This window comes from Protobothrops mucrosquamatus, unplaced genomic scaffold (genome assembly GCF_001527695.2).
Source record: "Protobothrops mucrosquamatus isolate PMUCROS unplaced genomic scaffold, P.Mucros_1.0 scaffold566, whole genome shotgun sequence".
Classification (NCBI taxonomy): Eukaryota; Metazoa; Chordata; class Lepidosauria; order Squamata; family Viperidae; genus Protobothrops; species Protobothrops mucrosquamatus.
Window position 1 is genome coordinate 1,661,668 of NW_015386869.1, and position 23,080 is coordinate 1,684,747.

General features: G+C 36.8%; 1 protein-coding gene across 1 annotated transcript in view; it reads left to right on the forward strand.

Moving 5' to 3' along the window:
* The window catches only part of TACC2 (transforming acidic coiled-coil containing protein 2), a 133,827-nt gene extending 112,475 nt beyond the window's left edge, over nt 1-21,352 (forward strand). The window contains exons 14-20 of the mRNA XM_015817241.1: nt 5,227-5,364; nt 6,780-6,856; nt 7,710-7,753; nt 17,376-17,536; nt 18,596-18,702; nt 19,161-19,281; nt 20,864-21,352. Of these exons, the coding sequence (XP_015672727.1) occupies nt 5,227-5,364; nt 6,780-6,856; nt 7,710-7,753; nt 17,376-17,536; nt 18,596-18,702; nt 19,161-19,281; nt 20,864-20,929 (714 nt within the window). The 3' untranslated portion in view covers nt 20,930-21,352. The remainder of the gene's footprint in view (nt 1-5,226; nt 5,365-6,779; nt 6,857-7,709; nt 7,754-17,375; nt 17,537-18,595; nt 18,703-19,160; nt 19,282-20,863) is intronic.
* Nucleotides 21,353-23,080: the final 1,728 nt, after the last annotated feature.

A 23,080-nucleotide genomic window follows, 5' to 3' on the forward strand; every position in this document is an offset into this window, starting at 1 on the left:
CACATGGACTTGAGACTGCAACCATCATAAGTACATGCCAGTTGCCAAGTGTCCAAATTTTGATCACGTGACCACTGGGATCCTGCAACAATCGAAAGTGTGACAAATGATCATAAGTCACATTTTTCAGTGCTGGTGCAACTTCAAACAGTCACTAAACAAACTGTTGTAAGTCAAGGACTACCTATCCACTGCCTGCCTAGTTGTTTTGTTTTGTTGTTTATAAAACAAATTTGTCCACTTTTCAAAGTCAAGGAACACACCCCAAGGATTCCAGGAAGGGTACTTTATTGTTATTAGATGTATTAACAGCTCTGCTGCCTTCCACTCCCAGAGGATCTACACTCAGGAATGAGTTGCTTTAAGTCTCTTTCTCATACTTTCTAGTTTCATTGGGCTGAGCAACCGTTTTTCTCACACATCTCCTTCTCAAAGCCAGAGTTAATTCCTCCTAGAAATTGTAAGCCACCTCTAGGACTGATACACATTTTCTGCTGAGCTGAGACTGCTGCAGTGACTGGGGAAATATCACATGAAGCAGATTATATAGCTGCTTCCTGCATATTACCAGCCTAATGCTTATTGTGTTCTTTTCTAGCCTTGTTGCTTCTACAGTGTAGAATCTAAATAACTTAATATCATCTGGAAGCCATTGCAAAACTACTGGGCATTTTCCCAGAATGAATCAACAAGATGTGATACAATTATATGAATGGCTTGTTAAGTAATTTATCTTAATTAAAATTTTCAAGAGATTGTTCTGGCAAATTTGAAAAACAAGCTTTTGGGCAAGCTGCCCTGATTAAATTAAACATAATCTTTCCATGTAATATGATCGGTTGGGAAGCACCATTTGATCTACTTCTTTAAGCAATCATTACCATAGTCAACATGTTAAATCAGTGATGAGTAGATCTAATAGAACAACATAGACTTACAGTAGACAAAAAATAAGTGAAAATTAGGTATATAGAATTTTCTGAAAATATTGGAAAGCAGTGCCCCATCCTGATGAGCAAGTGCCAAGCTTTGATGTCACCTCTGTCCGGAAACCACTGCAGACAGTTAACATTCGGAAAGCATCAGGCCCAGATAACATCCCTGGACGTGTCCTCAGGGAATTCGCAGAGGAGCTGGCTTGTGTTCTCACAGATATTTTCAACCTCTCATTGCAGCAGGCAGTGGTCGCATCGTGTTTTAAGATGGCCATCATCTTGCCAGTGCCAAAAAAGTCCACAATTACAGGCCTCAATGATTACCGTCCAGTTGCACTGACATCCACCATCATGAAATGCTTTGAGAAGCTGATAAAGGACACTATTGTATCTAGCCTCTCGCCAGCTTTTGACCNGTAGACAAACTGGGCCTTTTAGGCTTAAACACTCCTTTGTGCAACTGGATTCTTGATTTTCTTACCAACAGGCCCCAATATGTGCGAGTTGGAACAAATACCTCTAATACCATTTTCTTGAGCACAGGTTCTCCTCAGGGCTGTGTCTTAAGTCCGCTGCTGTTCACCCTGTTGACCCATGACTGTTGTGCTAGGTTTGTCACCAACCATATTGTGAAGTTTGCAGATGATACAATAGTAGTGGGCCTTATTCAGGATGACAAGGTGGAAGCTTACCGCAAGGAGGTTAAAGGATTGGTGAACTGGTGTAAGGAAAACAGCCTAGTTTTAAATACCGGAAAAACCAAAGAGATCATTGTTGACTTCAGAAAAGGCAGGCACAGCCACACTTCTCTGTGCATAAATGATTCACCTGTGGAGACAGTTACCAGCATCAAATTCCTGGGTGTGCAGCTAACGAGTAGGCTGACTTGGTTGCTCAACAGTGAGAAACTGGTGAAGCGGGCACAGCAGCGCCTGTATTTTCTGCGCCTCATGAGAAAAGCACATCTTCCTTCCCCTGTCCTGACCACTTTCTACAGCGGGACAATCAAGAGCATCCTGTCATACAGCATCACAGTCTGGTTTGGAGGCATCACTACTTCAGACAGGAAGGCGGTGCAGAGAGTGGTAAGAATGGCCGAAAAGATCATTGGCAGTTCCCTCCCTCCCATCCAGGACATAGCACAGAAGCACTGCTTGAGCAAGGTCCATAAGATTATCTGGGACACTACACATCCTCTTCACAACCTGTTTTCCTTGTTACCTTCTGGGAGGAGGCTTTGTGGTATCCGAAGCAGAACATCCAGATTCAGCCAGAGTTTCATTCCATACAGGATTAACCTTGCGAACTCTCAAACTTCCTCCTTCCGTTATATATTCAAGATGGACAATATTTAATATTTATTTGCTATGTATATGTAGGGATGTGGGTCTATACATATGTTGTTCATAGTATGTGTCATGTATGTGTTTCACATTGAGAGCAGGCAACTAAATTTCATTTTTGATGTGTGCCATCGTGCCCACAGTATAAAAATGGCAAAAAAGGTTATCTTATCTTATCTTATCTTATCTTATCTTATCTTGTTGCTAAGTTGCTTCATTTAAAGGATCAACATTTCTGCTTCATATCTATTTCTAAATTGCCTTTTACCCCCAAATATTTTTTATTTTTATCTGTCTAATTATTTTTGTGCTAGGGTTAACCGCTTTGGGTTTCATGCAAATGAGAGCTGAATTCAAATTATTTGAATGCATAATAAAAATTTCCAATAGTGAACCTGCTAATCTTCATGATAATCCTGGTGCCAGCTACAAAATCAGTATATTTACTCTCATAATGATGTTTTTATGTGAATAATATTGGATTCATTTCCCACGTCTTTCAGAGGATACATTTTAGTTCTCATTTATAGAATAAAAAGTAGCCCAAACTGCAAGTTAGAATAGATAATTAGTCTTAGTTTGGGGCATGTCAGTTTCATATAAAAATCATAATTCCATTGGGTTTTTATTATTATTTTTAGAGAAAGAAAGTTGTATATGTCAGTGTCTATATAAATATTTCAAAGTAGACATTTTCGTGTATATTATTTTTGAAACGAAGAAGTATCCCAATATTTAGAAAAGTAAAAACTTACAAAAAATGAAAAACCCCGTTTTTCACATGGGGTTTTCTAGAACAGTGGTTCTCAACCTGTGGGTCGGGACCCCATTTGGGGTTGATCGACCATTTCATGGGGGTCGCCAAGCAAGGCTGTCTGCCATTTTTTTGTCTGCCATTTTTTTGTCCGCCATTTTTCCCCCCTTTTCCGGCGGGTGCCTTACCTCCCTTGGGCTGGGCCAGCTGGTGGTCGGCCTGCTCCGTCTCTGCCACTTGCCAGCTATGCCTCAGCTGGCGCAGGGGGCGGAACCACGCATGTGCGGCGCTCCCGGGCAGGGAAAGTCCTCGACGTAAGACCGGTTGGGTAGTCCTCAACTTACTACCAGTTTAGTCCTCGACTTACAACCGGTTTAGTCGACTTACGACCGGTTGGGGTCGCGGCATTAAAAAGGTTGAGAACCACTGTTCTAGAATAATATGAATCAGATCACTTCTCTTCTAAAGGTAATACAAAGGAAATCCTCAAACACGTCTTGTGTTTGTATATAATTATATAATAGATAATCGTCTTAACTTTAATATTATTATAAAAAATACTGAATTAATATGTCTGGCTATAGCTAGTGTTACTGATTAACTCTTAAAACAGTTTGCTCAGTCTCTTATGTATCTTTACTGATCTCTTATAATGAAGAATTTATAAGAAATCTTCACTGATTTGTTCTATACTTCTTTAATAAATTGTGAAATTCTAAATATACCGTAACATAAATCAGGCAGTGGCGGCTTCCAAAATTACTCTTGACAATAGATTAAACTGTATAAAATGTTTAGTCTCAGTACATTGCTGATGTTCACTGCTTTATACAAATAAGAAAACTGATTAAAATTCCTTTTGTCAGATTATATTTTCGCAATTATTTAGTTCAAGTATCTACAGTGGATTTGTTCATACATGATATAAGAAAAATTATTTAGTTCAAGTATCTACAGTGGATTTGTTCATACATGATATAAGAAAGGTAGTTAGTGGGAAATAATTTTGGTGCTTCTGAAAATTTGAACTGCATTAGTTCTGTGTAAGGAAAATAGCAGAGCCAATCTCTAATATTTTCTTAGTTTTCTTTTGTGTATTGCAGTTGAAAGAATTTGTAATTTATAGTTTCCTGCTTAAACTTGCCTTATTTGACTTTAGATGTTATTTAGTCACTGATTAGGTGCTTGAATCAAGTATCAATCATTATGAATTACTCTAGTATAATTGCATTTTAATTAAAAAAATGTTCAATCAGATCTGTCAGTGCCTTGAATATTAAGTAAATACATTGTTAATATTGTGATCACATTCTTATAAAAATGAATCCACATCAACAGTTTCATACTTTATCCTAAATTATTATACCATCTGTTGAACTATATTTAGGTAACTGCTGTTCTGTGCTTTTAGTAATAAAGTTAATATCAAATAAAAAGTATAAGCCAAAACTATAACTATATGATAAACATTTTAAATATTGTGGTGGAAAACATGTTTTGCGGTATTTGTTGGAATATACTTTGTTCCAACAAAAGAACTTCGTTCTTCTCTTTTGCTATTGACCTTCAAATAAAATTTGTCTTGCTTTTGCTGATCTTTGTATCATGTTGTTGCATGGTGAGTAATACACAGCACAGTAGATGTCAGGCTGCATCCTGTATAAAGTTGTCCAGATGTATTTTGCTTACTGAGAACTTGATATCATTTTAGCAAGGATTTTTTTTAATGAAGAATAGAAATAGCAGCAAAAAAATGTTCAAGCATTTGAGTAGGCAGGTTCTATATAAACCAGGCTTTCCCATTCTGAGCTCATTCGGGCGTCTTAAAAATTCCAACTGCCATAGTTTTCATGTTGGCTTAGAATTCTAAAAGATACAGTCCAGTATAGTTTGGAAGTCATCATGTTGGGGATGCTTACAAAACTAGCATTAGTAATCACTTTTGGTGCTGAAGTTCAGTGAAATGGTGCTTTGTAAGAAAGATTGGAATTTCCAATATTCTGTATATCACCACACATGTAATGGCAACTCTTGTGAAATAGCTTAATGATAAACCCAGATTAATACTTTAATTAATTAATTCCACATTTTTTTTCACAGTGCATTCTTTTCTCACTTCCTTTGAAATAGTTCACTAAAGTACAACTGGAACATATTACTTACTAACTGTCTGTTTCTTCCTTGAAATGAACAGAGAGACTCTGCAGCTGATGCTTTGATCTCTAAAAGTGCATTGTACTCACGGATAAGCAGCTCAGAGGGAGAAAATGCCTCCACTTTGCTTTATAAGCAGCAAGATCTGGATACCGCCTTAAGAGTTACCAGGGAAGAGGTAATGGCAATTTTAATCAAGGAAGCCCTGCCAGTTTATTGGTAGGCATTTTACAAATGCAGCTGCTTTTTGAACTTTGTTCTTCCAATTAATTCATTATGATAGGTTTGAATGAATTAATGATTTTCCAGTTACTGATCCATACCAGCATTGTGGCCTCTTTTTTTTAAGAATCAATTCTCCCTCATCCATTAAACATAATTCAGTGAATGTGTTCCACAGTTACCTTCTTTAGATTGCATGTTCCTTATCCATTAAGGAACCATGTATTATTTTATATAATAGTATATGTTAATAGTAGTTAACAGCAAGCAAGAATTCATTATAGCAAAGTGGCCCTGTTGATTGGGCAAATTTGGTCCATGTCCTGTCTATTTTGCATACTTATTTTCTGAGGAAACTCATGTATGGTTGGAATATTTATTATATAATCTCTGTTCAGCCTTTCTTTGTTTACCAAACAGAAGATTATTGTAAGAGCATCATTTTGTTTTTATTTATATATTTAGAACAGTTTGGTAAAATTTTGGCAAGACCTAGGTCAAAGTTTTTTTCTGTAGAACTAATATAGTAAACAAATCAGATATTTTTATATCTAGGTATAGTTTTGTGTGCTTTAGAATATAGTTACATATTTAGGTAGAGCTTTAGGTAGTTATAATAAAATTCACATAAAGACACGAGTACAGCTCACAGGGTTTCTTAACTTGCAACTTCAAGACAAATGGACTTCAATTCCCAGAATTCTCCAGCCAAGGGGAATTCTCTGCAATAAATTGTGATTTTTGAAAAAGTATAATTTGCTAATATTTGTGCCTTGTCTTAGCTTAGCAAGAGGGAGAAATGCCAACATATTTTGATTTTATAAAAGTGGCATCTGTAGCAAACAGTGGTGACATAGAAAAGACATGCACACGGTGATATAACATGTGCCACAATTATGTACTTGCATCCTGACATCTAACGCAAGTATGTACCGTATTTTTAGGCGTATAAGACGACTGGGCGTATAAGACGACCCCCAACTTTTCCAGTTAAAATATAGAGTTTGAGCGATAGAGGGGGGGGGAGAAAACTTGATGAGTAATATGCCAAACCACATGTGTAAAGGAATAAAATAGAATACCCGTATTTTCCAGCGTATAAGACGACTGGGCGTATAAGACGACCCCCGACTTTTGAGAAGATTTTCAGGGTTTAGAAAGTCGTCTTATACACCGGAAAATACGGTAAGTCCCAGTGTTTGTATGACAATATCATTGTACACGTTTCATCAGTTGCCCTCCTTGCCTTCCCTATGAATGCCATAATTATAATCTTGCTATCCTTTTCTATCGATCCTTGGGGTGTTATCTGGCAAAGTATTTTGTACTTTTTCAAGCTGATACAACTTTATTTCTTCTCTTCCTTAAAAGATAGTTGCGAAGGAAAGGATGATTTCAGAATGGAAAGAGAAATATGAAGACAGTAGGAGGGAAGTAATGGAAATGAGGTTTGTGTAATTTTGTATGAATCAATACTTTTAAAGTTTATGAGACAGTTAAAAATACCTTATTTTTAAATCATACTGCAGATACCAGACTCTTCAAATTACCAAAATAGGTCTGTTGAAAGAGAGTTCTTACTGAATAAAAAACAGGATATAAATCAAATCAATAAATAAAATAGATTAAATAAATACATATTCTATCTCTTTCTGTTTGAAAACCCCACAACTTAACTCAAGGTATCTATCAATATCTTATAAAATTCAAATAAATAGTTCAATTGTTTAAATAAGATTTAATCAGCTAGCCTTCTTGGGAGAACAAATTCAAAACTTTAATGTTTTTAAAGTTTAAGGCAATACTTTTGAATTGTTGTTTTGTTTTGTGTCATGTTTAGGGCTATTTCATAGAATTGGAACATTGCAATAGGGTTTTTTTCCTCCATTTCTGCAACTCAGAATGTAATTGTTAATTAAATTAATAAATTAAATTCCAACAGGCGGAAACTATCATCTTTTCCCTCTGCTATCACTTTCTGGCAAAATCAATTTAAAATTTCATTAATAAGAAGGCACAAGTTAATACACAGAATGACAGAACTATCTTGTACTGAAGAAACTGAGAAAGCAAGTCTCAATGTGGAAGTCATAGTCTATATTTTATAGCATAATTATGGTTTTAATAGCATCATAGCTGTCTATGAATTAATCTTTTGATTTAAAAAATGCCACACTGTAACAACTGTATTCTGTCATACATTTTGGAGCTAATTTGTAAGGTTTTAACAGAAGAGATACCAATAGAAAAATCCATTTCTTGGATGCATGTTCATTTTCATATCTTTCCATCTTTTAATAGGAAAATTGTTTCAGAGTATGAGAAGACAATTGCTCAAATGATAGGTAGGTATTTACTATCATGAAAAGAAAATATTTTGTTCTTATTCTGTTGTAGGGAATATGCAATAATAGAAAATTAGTGGTGCTATGAACAAAGATGATGTAAGAAACAGGTTTGGGAATCCCAACTCATCTGCAGGTCCCTACATATGCCTGGAAGTCTACTGTGAAATTACTATTATTTACTTATTTACGTAAGCCTGTTTCTTGCTTACAATATTTCTTTTGGAGTAAACCTGCTGTAATTCCTAGTTGTGTGTATGAATCAATTTAATGTAGAATGTCATCTCATCATACGTATTGTAATACTGTTCATAAAAAAAGTAAAGACAAGTAGATGCCAGGAAAAATATATTTATTTAACAGCAGTCAATTATGAATTAAACCTAAATATATTATAGTCATTGCTTTGATGGCACATTTTTACCAAAACATTTAACATATACTGATATATAATATTTAGGCCTAAGAAATTGCAGAATTCTGAACATCATTGGCCTCTCAGAACAAATCATATTCTGCCAAACACTGTATTTTAATTAAATTATTAGTACTAAGAAGATATCAAAATATGATCATCAGTACAATTCTAATAAGTATAAAGCATTAAGCTTCATAAATATTTTTACGTCAAAGTAAAATGTGGAAATATTTTAATTACTTAGGCTGCTGTTTTTTAGTATTACTGTTTTAAAATTACTCTGTTGTATTATGTGTTTTGAGAATTTTGTTTGGTAGGTTTCTGTGGAAGGCTTCATTTAGTAGAGTAGCATAAACATTTTAAACATAAATAAAATGTTTAAAGAGTGTATAATACGGTTGAGTCAAAAGTAAATCAGAATCATGCAAAGTTAGGGGAAACATAATTTTGTCCAAATGTCTGGCTTTATATTTACATGACCCTTTTATTCAAAATTAGCATTTATTTTTATTCTGTAATTCCATATGTCTAGAATATATTCTGGTGAACAGTTTCCAATGTATAATATAGGTGATTTTTGCAAAAGAAATGCTGAATATGAGATAAAGATGCATAAATTTTGCTCATCCTTTGCATTTCAATTTGCGTATTAATTTTCCCCCGGGTTAAGAAATAGGAAGAAAGTTTGATTTTTTTTAATTGTAACATTTGAGATGTTAATCTTGCAAATTGTAAAGATTTCTTTTATAATTAATTTTTGGAGAAATGATACTAATTCTCCACTAGAGCATTTACATTAAATTGAGCCATCTCGACTTTAAAAAAAATCACTTTAAATTAATCACACTACAGGGAAAGATTGAATTTATACTGCAGCTTTGTTTGTGTTACCTAGGCATAATTCCTCTTATGCAGACTAGGATATATTTCCAATACAGTATACCAGTGCACTAATAGAGATGTATATGGTTTGGAAAAGATGCAAACCAAGATTACACCTTTATAAAGTTCACCTAGAGTAGATTGAGCTGCTCTGTCAAACAGCATTCTTAGATGGTGGTAAAGTTCAGAAGCTTAGCTAGCTGTCTGATCTGTTACCTAATCAACTCCCTCATGAAGGGTCTTCTTTAGATGTAACATGGAGGAACTAAGCAGCATTGCAGACATTAAAACAATAGCTTATTGTTCTGTGATTTAATTTACTGGGGAGTTGTGAAGAGTTTGTAGATTTATCTGCAATAGTGGCAAATATCTGCAGCTCATGTGTAGGATGAGGGTGAAGGTTGGTTCTCTGAGCTTGAGAGTTGGTTTCCAAATGTTTCGTTACCAGGCTCGGTAACATCTTCAGCGGAGTTTAGGGAATGTCTGTGTCAGTGCTGATCTGTTTACAAGGGCTTCAGATGTGGGTATGCCAAGTGAGGGTATTGTGATGGGTCAGGTGTGAGTCACCAGTGGGAGGCTTGTGATGGAGAGGTTACACCAGGTCAGGATTATTGGAAGGTGAACTGCTGATGGGGGGAGCGGGCTTGCGTGACTTGGTTGAGGGTAAGTGCTCTCTCTGGTTGGCTGAGCGGTTGATTTGCATTCTGAGGGGTTCATAGGCTGGTTGTGGGTCAATGTGTCTATTGATGAAATTGCCAGGCTTCAATGAACTCACGAGCATGACAGGTAGTAGCATAGCTGATGATTTTAATGTTGCTCCAATCGAACTGGTATTGTTTGGTGTTGGTGTGGGTAGAGATTAAAGATTTGGGATCATGGCGTTTGACTGCCAGCCCCAGTGTTCATGGATCCTGGGTTTTAATTGACGTGAATGTTTGTCCCATGTAGAATTGGTTGCAATCATTACAGTTGATTTTGTAGATTACATTGTTCCTTTCATCCTTCTGTGTCCTGTCTTTGGTTCTGAATAATTCCTGACGGAGTATGGCTGTGGTTTGTTGGCTATTGTTATCCCTAGGGGTTGGAGAATTCTGTCATTTCCGACATCTTTTTTGTGTATGGCAGGTTTAGTTTTTGCGTAATGATCGGCTGTGTGATATGTTGTGATTTGGGTGCTGTGTGTCAGAATCTGAAATTTTTTGGATAGCCATTATAGAGAAAGATGTCAAGCAGAATTTCTCTTCTGCTTTTCTTCTTAAAAAAAGATGTTTATCATTGTTGATTTTATTTCAGTAAGTGACTATTTGAGTCAGATCCTGGCGTCTGAGAATAGAAAAGAATAGCTCATGGAAATTAAAGATGTCCATAGTTGGGTGCACCCTTAGTCAACATTTGCTGAAGGTGCCATCTCCCATTGATGTGAAGATTTGCCTTTTATATTGATTCAGAAGGAGGGTCTTTGGTATACTTGGCCGGTGCCTATTTAGCATCAGCCTAAAAGCTATCTGTGACCTAGATATAAGAAATGTGAATTTGACTTTCCAGACAAGATTCGTATTGTTTGAGTCCTAATTCTATAGTGTCTTTAAGATCTAGTGAAAAATTCAGAATTCGGCTAATCCCATCCTCTTCCAGAAGTTCAGTTTAAATGCTTTAAATATTCCTGCACAAGAGTATTTTATATACTAACAGAAAAGGAAATGGAATGCTACATATATGGTTATTTCTAACTAATCTTTATCCATGTGACTGACCTATTTAGAAACATAGCAGGAACATCTGATATATGCAGAGAAAATATACTGAAGTGTGCTTATGACAAGTATTGGTATCCTGCAAGGGAAATAATAAGAAAAAAAATCTTATATTTACAGCTGGAGAGATCCTTCTGAGCACTTTATAAATCTGAACTAAACTAATACCTTTTTTAGTAAAAGCTGATTTGGGCCAGAGAGCTAAGAAAAAGGAGTTAAAGAAGTGCCCTAATGTATTGCTAAAATCAATGGCTCCAGTGCAAATGTAAAAAGGATTAACTCCTAAAGATATAATTAGGAGGCAGAAACTTGAACAGACTGAGTTTGTAGATCTCCTGGTAATTCCTTGGCATGTACTTTTCAGGTAGCATCTGCCTTCATATAATTTTGTTTAAAATCCTCAATTTCATTTAGTTTATGCCTCTACTGCATGCTTGTCTCCATTAAAAAAAAGTTTATCAGAGAAAATGTTGCCCATTGCGTTCAGTCTACAGATTATGTGAGTGCTTTTTGAACCATTTGAGTTGCACATCATGGCATTTTGTCAAGCTGAACTTTATGTACTATACTGTATTTGCGTTTTCAGTGAATTGCGTATCTACAGCTGCTGCCACCTTTTTGAACCATTCATTTATTCATTCATTCATTCACTCACTCACTCATTCATTCATTCATTCATTCATTCATTCATTCATTCATTCATATCGTCTATGAAAGCTGAAAGCAAACGCATCCACTTAAAACTATTATGCTGCTTCCTTTTTCATAGTTGAACTAAAAGGAATATTGTGCTTTGTGCATTACAGATTGTTGCCTCCCGGTTTTTTCTGCTTTCTTAATAAATCCCTTGACTTTTTTTTTTCTGTTTTGCTTCCATTTTTGTTGCTTCTTGTTCTTTGCTTGCAAATCCAAAACAAAGGCAAGCCTGGTAAGTATTGCTTTTGCCAATTTTGGCACCTGCATATTGCATTTTTTAAACTTTTATTTTATTTTATTTTACTTTGGCATTTACTTTATGTATTTTCTCTGTATTCTGATGAATGAGCTCTACAGAAGCTCGTTCTGTATATCTACAGAGAATGTGGATATAAATCTTGTTATTTCTAATGGTAATACAGGTGTTATAATGAGCAATAGATACTGCAAGCTTGGTGGATTTTTTTTAATGGTGATATACATTGTTCCATTTCACTTGAGGAATAGGGTGCAGAAACAAATATTATTAATTGGCTATATTACAGTGGTTTCCACAATACTTACAGTGACAGTGGGGCATCATAAAAAATGTAATATGAAACTGTTTTCACTTGGACAATTTCACGTGATTATTTTGGCCATCTAAATACACAATTTAAAAAGAGAACGCAATCCATTTTAGATCCTAAAGCATCCCCCAAGCTCAGTGGACTGGTGGGGGGGAGGGGGGATGGTTTCACATATGCTGTTTTCACTAATCAGCTTCATGCCCACCACTTCTGCGGCCAAGTTCCCAATGGGTCGTGGCCCAGACCAGGCTGTAGACTGGAGATTGGGGACCCCTGCCCTATCTGCAATAAGATGTGCAAGTTTCAGTAGTAGGGACAATTCATTTATTTTGTAAGAGAAGAAATGCATAGATTCCCATATTGGATACTAGTTTATCCCATATTGGATAAACCTTTTTTAACTAGATGCTCTTGATCCCTTCTGGATCCCATATTAGAAGTGGTGTCCTTAAGAATTTGTCATAAGAAAGGCTGAACTATATCATCCTACATGGTGCTGTGTCATTAAGCAAAAGCCTATCTTCATAGTTTTAGGGAAGGAACACAAACCTCAGTTGTATTGCTGGTTAAATTGCAATTGTGCACATGCAATCTATGCTTTATACTGATTTTAGTAATTATGTGGCTGTTAATTGCCCACAGGCTTTTCCAAAACTATTTGATAATAGGACATAAATTAAAAATGAATAATTTTGGGGAGTCATCTATCTGCCCAGTAAGATCCAGTAGAACAGGCTATTTACATATTTCCTCAGTCAGAGACTAACCTATCTTTTCAGCTGCTACACCTTCTCATCAGCAATAGTATGGCCTGGACACCAGGATGTCCTTGTATCTTCAGAAGCTCAATGCAGATTTGGCTTCTTTCGTTAATATTGGGGGCAGGGCTATTAGGACTATGTCTGTGGATGAACATCTATTTTATTGGTGTTCCTTGGAATGTTTGCTTCTTGGTGCACATAATTGTTTGCATTGCATTGTTTGGGTTTTAATTTTTGATTACCATGTTAACCCAAACTTCAGTTTTAGTGAGTTATGTGTTGCTCAGTGTTTATTGATTAGAATAGCCAATAAGCCAAACAAATCCATTTAAATAATTAATATCTTAGTATGAATGATGATACTCTTTGAGTATGGTGCTGATTGTCAAGTTTGCAATGAAGGATGGACTTGATGCTTTTCCCCATAAATCAGTTCGTAACCACAGCCTGGGGGTTACATCCTTTCCAGACTCTAGAACTGGACCCCAGCATCTTTTGGAGTATTCTGCAAGCTTTAATGTGTCACTTAGACCTACATTCTCTTTCTTCATATTCCATGACTTTTTACTGGAGCTCTGGATAAACAGGTCTCTTCTGTGAAGACCCATAATCAGTAGAGGAAAAACCTGAAGGTTTCCTGCTCTACCTGGCAGAATGAAAACCTGTCCCAAATTGCCTTTTCCATTTATGTAAAAAAGATGTTGAGACTCTAGAAAGAGTACAGAGAAGAGCAACAAAGATGATTAGGGGACTGGAGGCTAAAACATATAAGGAACAGATGCTGGAATTGGGTATGTCTAGTTTAATGAAGAGAAGGACAAGGGTGGACATGGTAGCAGTGTTCCAATATCTCAGGGGCTGCCATAAAGAAGAGGGAGTCAAGCTATTTTCCAAAGCACCTGGAGGCAGGACAAGAAGCAACGGGTGGAAACTAATCAAGGAGAGAAGCAATCTAGAACTAAGAAGAAACTTCCTGACAGTGAGAACAATTAACCAGTGGAGCAATCTGCCTCCAGAAGCAGTGAATGCTCCAACACTGGAAGTTTTTAAGAAGACACTGGGTAACCATTTGTCTGAAATGGTATAGGGTTTCCTGCCTGAGCAGGGGGTTGGACTAGATGACCTTCAAGGTCCCTTCCAACTTTACTATTATTATTGTTATTATTTTAGGATTTGGAACTGGCTTGAATCTGCTAAATGGCATAGGGAAAAAATCATCTTTGAAAAGTGATCAACGAGGTGCATATTAAATCTGAAAATTAAGTTTAATCTCTTTCAGTATTGGCTAGAAATTTACTATGGCCCATTGTTGGGCAGTGCTGGGTTAGAAGAAGCTGTTTCAAAAATATTTTCTTTCCTGTGTGGTTCAAATTATATAATAGCAATGACACTCTTAATCTGTTTTAAGGATTTCATTCAAAGAATCCTGATCAGAATAACAGAGTTGGAAGGGATCTTGGAGATCTTCTAGTCCAACCCCTTCAAATCAAGTAAATGTTTTATTATATGTAAAAAAATGGGAGGGGATTGAGCTTTAAAAACATACTTCTATGAAAATATAATTCCAATTCCATTTCTGTTTTCATTTGAAAGTAACTTCTATGGAACTCAGTAGGATTGTCATTCAGATAAACATTTTGGATGATCCTATAAAGAATTCCATATTTACTTTAATTTTAGGGTTGTCTGCATTAGGCTTAGTTTCACTAATGTACTAAGGCTGGGGTGGGGAACCTTGGCTCTTTTATGACTTGCGGACCTCAACTCCCAGAATTCCTGAGCCAGCCATGCTGGCTCAGGAATTCTGGGAGTTGAAGTCCACAAGTCATAAAAGAGCCAAGGTTCCCCCACCTCCATACTAAGGCAAAATAGTTCTTTTGATTTGCAACCACCTTCACAACCCTTCTGCTATTATCAGAGTTGACTAAACTTCCACAAAACTGGAGAAAGAAAACAAGACCAAAAAAATCACCCTCTTAATTATGTCCCCAACAACCATTGACGTGTGGTTTACAACATATTACTGTTGTCTAGATGTTGCCCTATTCTGTTTAGTATGCTGTGTGCAAATCAATACAGTAGCAATATCAATAGCACTTAGACTTATAAACTGCTTCACAGTGCTTCACAGCCCTCTCTAAGCAGTTTATAGAGTCAGCATATTGCCCACAACGACCTGGGTCCTCATTTTACCCACCTCGGAAGGATATAGAAGGATGAGTCAACTTTCAGCCAGCCAGTCAGGATCAAACTCCTGGCAGTTGGCAGAATTAGCATCAATACTGCATTCTAAACACTGCACCACCACAGTTCTATGTACTTAGAATACTGTATACATTAGAACAGGGGTGTCAAACTTGCAACGTCACGTGACGTGTCGCGACATATCTCAACTTTTTTCCATTGCTGGCAATGGGGTGGGAGCGGTTTCGGCATGACGCATCCGGCCCGTGGGCCAGCAGTTTGGCACCCCTGCATTAGAAGAATGGCACATTCCGTTGATGCTGTACCTGAAAGATCAAATAATTCCATGTGCAGGTGCTTAGTATATTCATATTAAATTATAAACAAGTGGCAGTGACAAATTCTCTGTTGCTTTACTTGTAAAACTACATCTAGGCAAGTTTTCTTCTTTTTCACTTTTCCTTGGTCATTGAATTTTACAGCAGTCTAATAGAAACTTATCCATTCAAAGATATTCTGTTTTTCCATTCCTTCTTTCATCTTTTTCTTTCCATAGTTTTTATATTATTGTGGGGTAAAAGATGTGCAAAATGACATATTACAGTCATCTTTAGATTTAAGAATAAATGAGGAATAGCTCACTGGCATTTTGAAAATATATTCAATTTATTAAACGAATAACCACTTTTTTATTACTAGTTTATAATATAAAATACAAAAGAAAATAGTAGGAAAATAGGGGAGAGAGTAGGGAAGGGAAAAATGTAGGGAAAGGGAGGAAAAGGAAAGCAAAGGCGTTGACTTCCAACTCTCTTTGGTGCAGTAAAATCAGATATTAACATCAACCTTAACCTTTTATTTTTACATAATAGTATAAACTAGCAATTTCTATAAGAACAAAACTATCTAATCAAAGAATAACCAGTTCTTAATTGATGTTGCCAGTATAGGTAGCCCTTATTTAGTGATCACAATTGGGACTGGCAACTCGATCATTTAACGAAGTGGTCACTAAATAAAACTGCAATTGCACTTATGATCTTAATTCATTTTTCCCTTGCTATACAGACCTGTGAAGGTTGTAAATGCAAGAAATGGTTATAAAGTTAGTTTCATCACTGAACAGTCACTGAATGAGGCTAAACAAAGACTTTCTGCACCTTACTTGTTTTTATTGACAGAATTGTTCTCAGAGAAGCAATAACAAAAGGAGTTGGTTCATCATAAAGTTAAGACTGCTTTATGTTCTACTGCAATTATGCATGCATGAGTATTATGCACATGCATCTAAAAATAACATACAACCAAAGCTGTTCACAGTTCACATGCTGTGTAAGCTCTGATTTGCTGCAGCTCTGAGAAAAGTAGACACTTGATAATAACTGTAATGTTGTAAAAAGTGGAGACCTTTTAAAGTGGAATGTCTGAAAAAATCTGGCACAACTTCAGATTTAAGGGAATTGCAGTCCCAAACACTGCAGGTGGATAAAACTGGATTACAATATTAGAAAACGGAGAAAAAGAGAGAGAATTGTAGAAATACATAAATTTGTGCATGGTGGGGAGAAAGTGGAGAAGGAGAATTTCCCAGGTAGTGTTGCACCTTGTGAAATTGAGTAGTGGGAAATTCAGGAAAGGCCGAGGGGAAAATTTGCAGGGCTTATAATTAAATTATAGAATCACTTTTACAAGATTACTAAGGGCCACAGACACATACTGTACATGCTTAAAGATAAGAATCAAATTAATGCAGAATCAATCTTATAATAATTTTCTGTTTCCAGAATCAGAATAATATGTCCAATATGAATGGTGCCATCTGGCAGGATCCATTTTAAGTTATTATAAATATTAGTATAGATTTGTCTGCTATTTTATTTAAGGAACATTTGATTTTAGAGGTTGAGGTGCCATTTTATAAAGTGAAATATATGGTTTCATATATTAAAGTTTTCAGTTGAAATGATTCTAGGTGTTCCCAGACTAGTGGGAGGTTTTGGGTCAGTAAAAAGAACTTATTTTACATTGATTCACACTTTCTATTCTTGCTGAAACTATGCTGCATATTTATGGCGATGTGATTCCCATAAAGGAACTTTTCTTTGTACTAAATACTTGATTCTTATTATTACTTGTAAAGGACAAGACATTGGTTCCATTACCCTATTTAAATGTTTCAAGTGTTGGGATAAAATATTTATCCCCATAATAAAACAATGTTTTAAATGCTTAACAGATTTACCAGACAAATTTGCCGCTCGTTCTACTTCGCATGATCTCATTTTCATGCTTTAATTTAATTTTAAGTTTTAAAACTATTCCTTATTTTTTGAGCCTTTTAATCGTTATCTCCTATAGAGGATGAGCAGAGAGAAAAATCCATGTCCCATCACACTGTCCAGCAACTTATTATGGAAAAAGAGCAAGCATTAGCTGACCTGAACTCTGTGGAAAAATCTCTAGCAGATCTTTTCAGAAGATATGAAAAAATGAAAGAAGTTCTTGAAGGATTTAGGAAGGTAAGTCACAGTGAATAATGCTTTCATCAAAACACCTACATTCACTCAGGTGCATGTATAGGTCTGGAGTTATGGCTGCATTTTTGTATTCATTTCACTAGGGGTCCTGATCCACCAGCAGGCTTTTGGCTGAAGATCAGGCCCTTGCACTCAGGGGTTTGGGGATAAGAATTCTTCTTGGATGTGCCAATTCTCAAGCTTCCTTTCCATCCTCAGTGCTTCTTCTGACAGAACACTTTTAACCCATTTGTTATATAGCAACCATCGTTAATCTAATAACCTGAGACACATCAGCCTGAAAGTGCTGCCACCTAGCTCTAATAAAAGGAGATAACTGCCAAAGAAACTTGGTATACATGGTTATGCATATTGCAAGAATATGTATAAACAGTTTATGGTAATCCTTTGAGTTCAAAGAAGTCACACTGTGGTGCAATATATCTGTGAGCATGGAGATGGCTCTGGAGTTGTAGTCTGGAAACACAGAGCCTAGCACAGGGGTCCCAACCTTGGCCACTTTATGACTTGTGGACAGCCATGCTAGCTGAGGAATTCTGGGAGTTAAAGTCCACAAGTCATAAAGTGGCCAAAGTTGGGGACTCCTTGCCTAGCACAATGGGGACACTGAAAGTACATTGTTATCATAATTGTGGTGGGGTCAAGATTATACGTTATTCCCTGATTTGTGCAAAAAGTATAGCTTGAACTAATTTTCCCTTAATTGATTTTTTTGATTCATTCATTGTATTTTAAAAGCAATTTTGTACTTGGCCAAAAATCCGAAGCAACCGTTTTCTGTAGACATTGGACTTTGCAGAAAAGGGATTCTTACACTGCTTGAGCTTCATATGCCATGCGTGGCCTGTAGAATTCATACAGAGATGACTGCTTAGCATTTATATTTCTGTCTCTCTTATTTTAAGGAAATCTACTGCTTTTATGTTTGCTTTCAATAAAATGATCTACTACCTAAAATTGTAGAGTATGGTCAAAAGCCTACAACTTTCAGTGAATCCTTTATTGTCTGTTGTTAAGCTATTTTTATGTTTCCCATTAAAGAATGAAGAAGTATTAAAGAAATGCGCACAAGAATATTTATCACGAGTTAAAAAAGAAGAGCAGAGATATCAAGCCCTCAAGATTCATGCAGAGGAAAAACTGGACAGGTATTTTATTAGGACTTGGGAGGTATCCTGAATTTCAACCGGGAGCTTCTGTTCTGAAGTCTGCTATAAATTAATTCTGGAGTTTTCTTTTTCCATCTGATTCTTGTTAGTACTTACGTATAATTTTGATCTGATTCCTATAAAGTGTATTCTGCCACTCCTTAAGGTTCCCCTCCATTTTTATAGGCAAAAAAACCCTACTTTTTAAAACATCCAGGAAAGGTTCAATTAAGCACCAAATGTCAAATCTTACATAATACAGTATAATGTAAATGTGCAAAGCTGGTATACCAGTATGCTTTTTATAAACGTATACCAAATCTTGCCAAGAAAACTTCAGGAACTAGTCTGGCCAGTTGCCAGGAGTCAACACTGACATGAATGCATGAGAGAGAGGGAGAGGGGGGGGAGCGAGAGAGAGAGGTTCCTTGGGACTCAATATACCTGTGTTTCTGCAGAGCCAATGCTGAAATTGCACAAGTTCGGGGAAAGGCTCAGCAAGAACAAGCAGCTTACCAGGCCAGCCTTCGTAAAGAGCAGTTAAAAGTGGATGCATTGGAAAGAACACTGGAACAAAAGGTGACTAGCTCTGACCTGTACAAAGCTGCTTATAGAGGAAATACGGTGGTAGTTGCTCCCTAAGCTTATATAGCAGTTTACTTTAATAATGTAAAATGGTCAAATCTTTTTTCCCTGTCAAATGCTATCCTTAAAAACTTCAAGAATTCTTTAAATTGCTTTTGTGGTGCTGCTGGTGGCTTTGCCTCAACAATTCGGTATTACCCATTTATTTATCAAATCTATTGGCCACCCATCTTACCACAGGGTAACTCTGGGCGGAGTTGTCTATGGGTGGTGGCTAATTGTCTATGGAGGTGATGTAGTAACATCAGACAGAGCAGAGGTTAGATTTCACCGTGTGTTTGGACAGTTCAAGGATTGGGTAGGCTTAGTATTTTACTGTTTATTGGGGCTGTGTAGCACTTCATGTTTGAGCTCCAAAAACATTGGAATGGGAGGCGATGTTAATAGAACGTGTCTCTACAGTGCTTTAAACAGCTGGGTCTTTTCCCATAATCAGCACAGGTTTCAAAGGTTTCAAAGCACTGTAGGCAGGCAGCATGTTTGCACTCCTTCCTAGTACAAAGGCCTGTTGGAGATCAACACTAAAGCACTGCACCATCATACTATTTATCTGCTTTTAATGAAACAAGTACTCACTCCAGCCTTAATTCATGGATGGGTGACCGTGGCTTAGTGCATTAAAAAGTTGTCCCATTGGAAGTATGTTGATTTAAAAATGGTTCCTCTATGATCCACCAATGTGCCCAATTGAGCACAGACAAACAGACATGAGCGTTTTAGTAGTATATAGATTCTGGGAGAGTTCTGGGAATTGAAGTCCTTTAAAGTTGCTGAGGTTGAAACACCACTGGCTTAGCCTATTGTTAGTAGAAATCTGGCTTCTACCAGGCAGCTATTTATCCTTTTAAAACGATTTGAATCTAAGAAAAGTTTTAGGCATAAGAAAGAAAGCTTTCCTGAAAAGTCCCACAGTGATAAGATTAAGCAAAATGATTGGTATAAGCCAGTGATGGCGAACCTTTTAGAGAACAAGTGCCCAAAAACTGGCCCTGCCCCCGCTCCACCCCGCCTGTCCACAGGGCCATTCACCACCTCCAGGGCCCACCGCAGATCGCCCAGCAGCTCCATGGCGGCCACGCCCTTTGCCCGCACCCCGCATCAACTATGCACAATGGGGCATGAGGGCAGAGTCTTGTCTACGCTGCCTGGCTGCCATGTCCTTGGCTGCACTGCTCTGCGTGGGCCACGCTCAGGGGCGACTCTCCTCCAGGAGGGCTGCTGGTGAGGAGGGGGTCACGGGGGGAGGCAAGGCTGGGGCAACGGCACGTGTGCCCACAGAGAAGGCTCCGAGTGCCGCCTCTGGCACCCGTGCCATAGGTTTGCCACCACTGGTATAAGCAGAACTGAATGCTGCTAATGATTCAGCATTAATTGCAGACAGATATTGCTCTTTCCCCAGCATGTATTATATTCTTAATGGCAACAAATGTTATTTTGTTAATTGAAAAAGAGTGCAATATAGCTTTTAACTAAAATATGTTTATTCTTTCTTCCTGTGCATCTGTGTTCCTTTCAGAATAAAGAAATAGAAGAGTTGACGAAGATTTGCGATGAACTGATTGCCAAAATGGGGAAAAGCTAACTTTTAACCAAAACCCTAAATTACAATCTTGAGTGCAATATGACCATTGGCACAGTGATATCCAGGCAGTGATGTGAATGGATTCTATTTTCACTTTTTGTATGCACTACTGTATTTTTTCTTAATAATGTTGATTTGATTGTATGCAGTACTAAGACTATCAGAAATCCTTGCTATTGTCTGCAATTCTTTCCTTTGTATAATTCATAGCAAGTTGATCTCAAAAGTTCCTGTATCAGGGAGATTTGTCGAGTTCTTTAATAAATTACAGTTGCTCATCCTAGCCTTCCCTTTGTACATGAGTTCCCATGTTGGATGTCTTTTTTGGATTTAATATAAATGTGTATTACATGCATGGGGACTCTTGCCTTAAGGAGTGTAAATTTGATCTGCATTTTCTGATTTGTAAAATAAAATGGAAACTTGAAAAATTAAGGTACTTGCCTCTGTGATACTTACCATAAACAGTTTTTCCCTTCCAATTTGAAAAGGAATTTCATATTATTAACTGGGAAATTGAAAATCAGTCTAAATCTGATATTCAGTAGCATCAGCTTTTTATATACTATTCTCTTTATTTCGTTGATTTATTTCTCAGAACATCAATACAGCCAGGATGCTATAGAGATCACACAGGTATACTGTGTACAAAATTCCCAAGAGAAGATTGTAAGTTATATATTTAAAAAATCTACTAGTATAAAATATGTGACTTTTCTTCTGAATGCTTGTACAAATGATGCTAGGGCTGATACAAGTTACTGGAAATATTTGACTTTAAAGGATACTGTGCTTTTTTAAGTATTTTGACATCAGTTTGCTGACAAGCTCGGCTTCAGCTATAAACTTGACAGATGTTCCTTGTATGAGGTAAAATTTTGCCTCAGAATGTCTACCGCAGGGATATTATCCTCCAGTAACAGCTGAAGTGTAATGGGTCCATGAAGGGTAGCAACAGTCTATCCATTGACTTGGGAGAAGGCATCTAAAAGTGCACACCATAAAAATCATAATGAATTCATTTGTCAGTAATAGCAGAAAATATGAATGTGACAATGATAAGGACATAGTAACAGGTAAAAGTGGAAAGTATGAGTTAAAAAGAACATTGTTGTCCCACAATAAGCAAGACTCAGGAATTTGTACAAAGTGACCAGATCCTATATTATTTTCTTTCATATTGTGTTTTTGTTGTTAACTATATTGTGAATTGTCCACAGTTGTTTTGGAACTAAATCTTGGTAAATTGAAATAAATGCTTTTTTACAGGCAGACATTTTCTGAGCAACAAGGTTACTTAGTGTAGTGATTAATTCAACCTTACTCCAGAATACTTCACGTGAAGTATTAATACTACTTTAAAATGCCTTGGTAAGGCCACACTTGGAATACTGCATCCAGTTTTGGTCACCACGATGTAAAAAAGACGTTGAGACTCTAGAAAGAGTACCGAGAAGAGCAACAAAGATGATTAGGGGACTGGAGGCTAAAACATATAAGGAACGGTTGCTGGAATTAGGTATGTCTAGTTTAATGAAGAGAAGGATGAGGAGGCACATGATAGCAGTGTTCCAGTATCTCAGGAGCTGCCACAAAGAAGAGGGAGTCAAGCTATTCTCCAAAGCGCCTGAGGGCAGGACAAGAAGCAACGCATGGAAACTAATCAAGGAGAGAAGCAACCTAGAACTAAGGAGAAACTCCCTGACAGTTAGAACAATTAACCAGTGGAACAACCTGCCTCCAGAAGTGGTAAATGCTCCAACATTGGAGGTTTTTAAGAAGAAACTGGACAGCCATTTGTCCGTAATGGTGTAGGGTTTCCTGCCTGAGCAGGGGGTTGGACTCGATGACTTCCAAGGCCCCTTCTAACTTTATTATTATTATTATTATTATTATTATTATTATTATTATTATTATTATTATTATTATTATTATTGATGAATATCAGATCTATTTTATTTATTTATTTATTTATAATAAGACTTATATGCCGCCCTTCTCCCCCATGGGACTCAGGGCGGCTCACAGCATATTAAAAACAATACAAAACATTTCCCTATAAAAGCCAATTAAAAACCAAATATTTGTAGCTGTGTCTTGTTTAAAATCATTAAAAATTGTCCCTATTTAAAAATTCACCCTAGGTCAGTC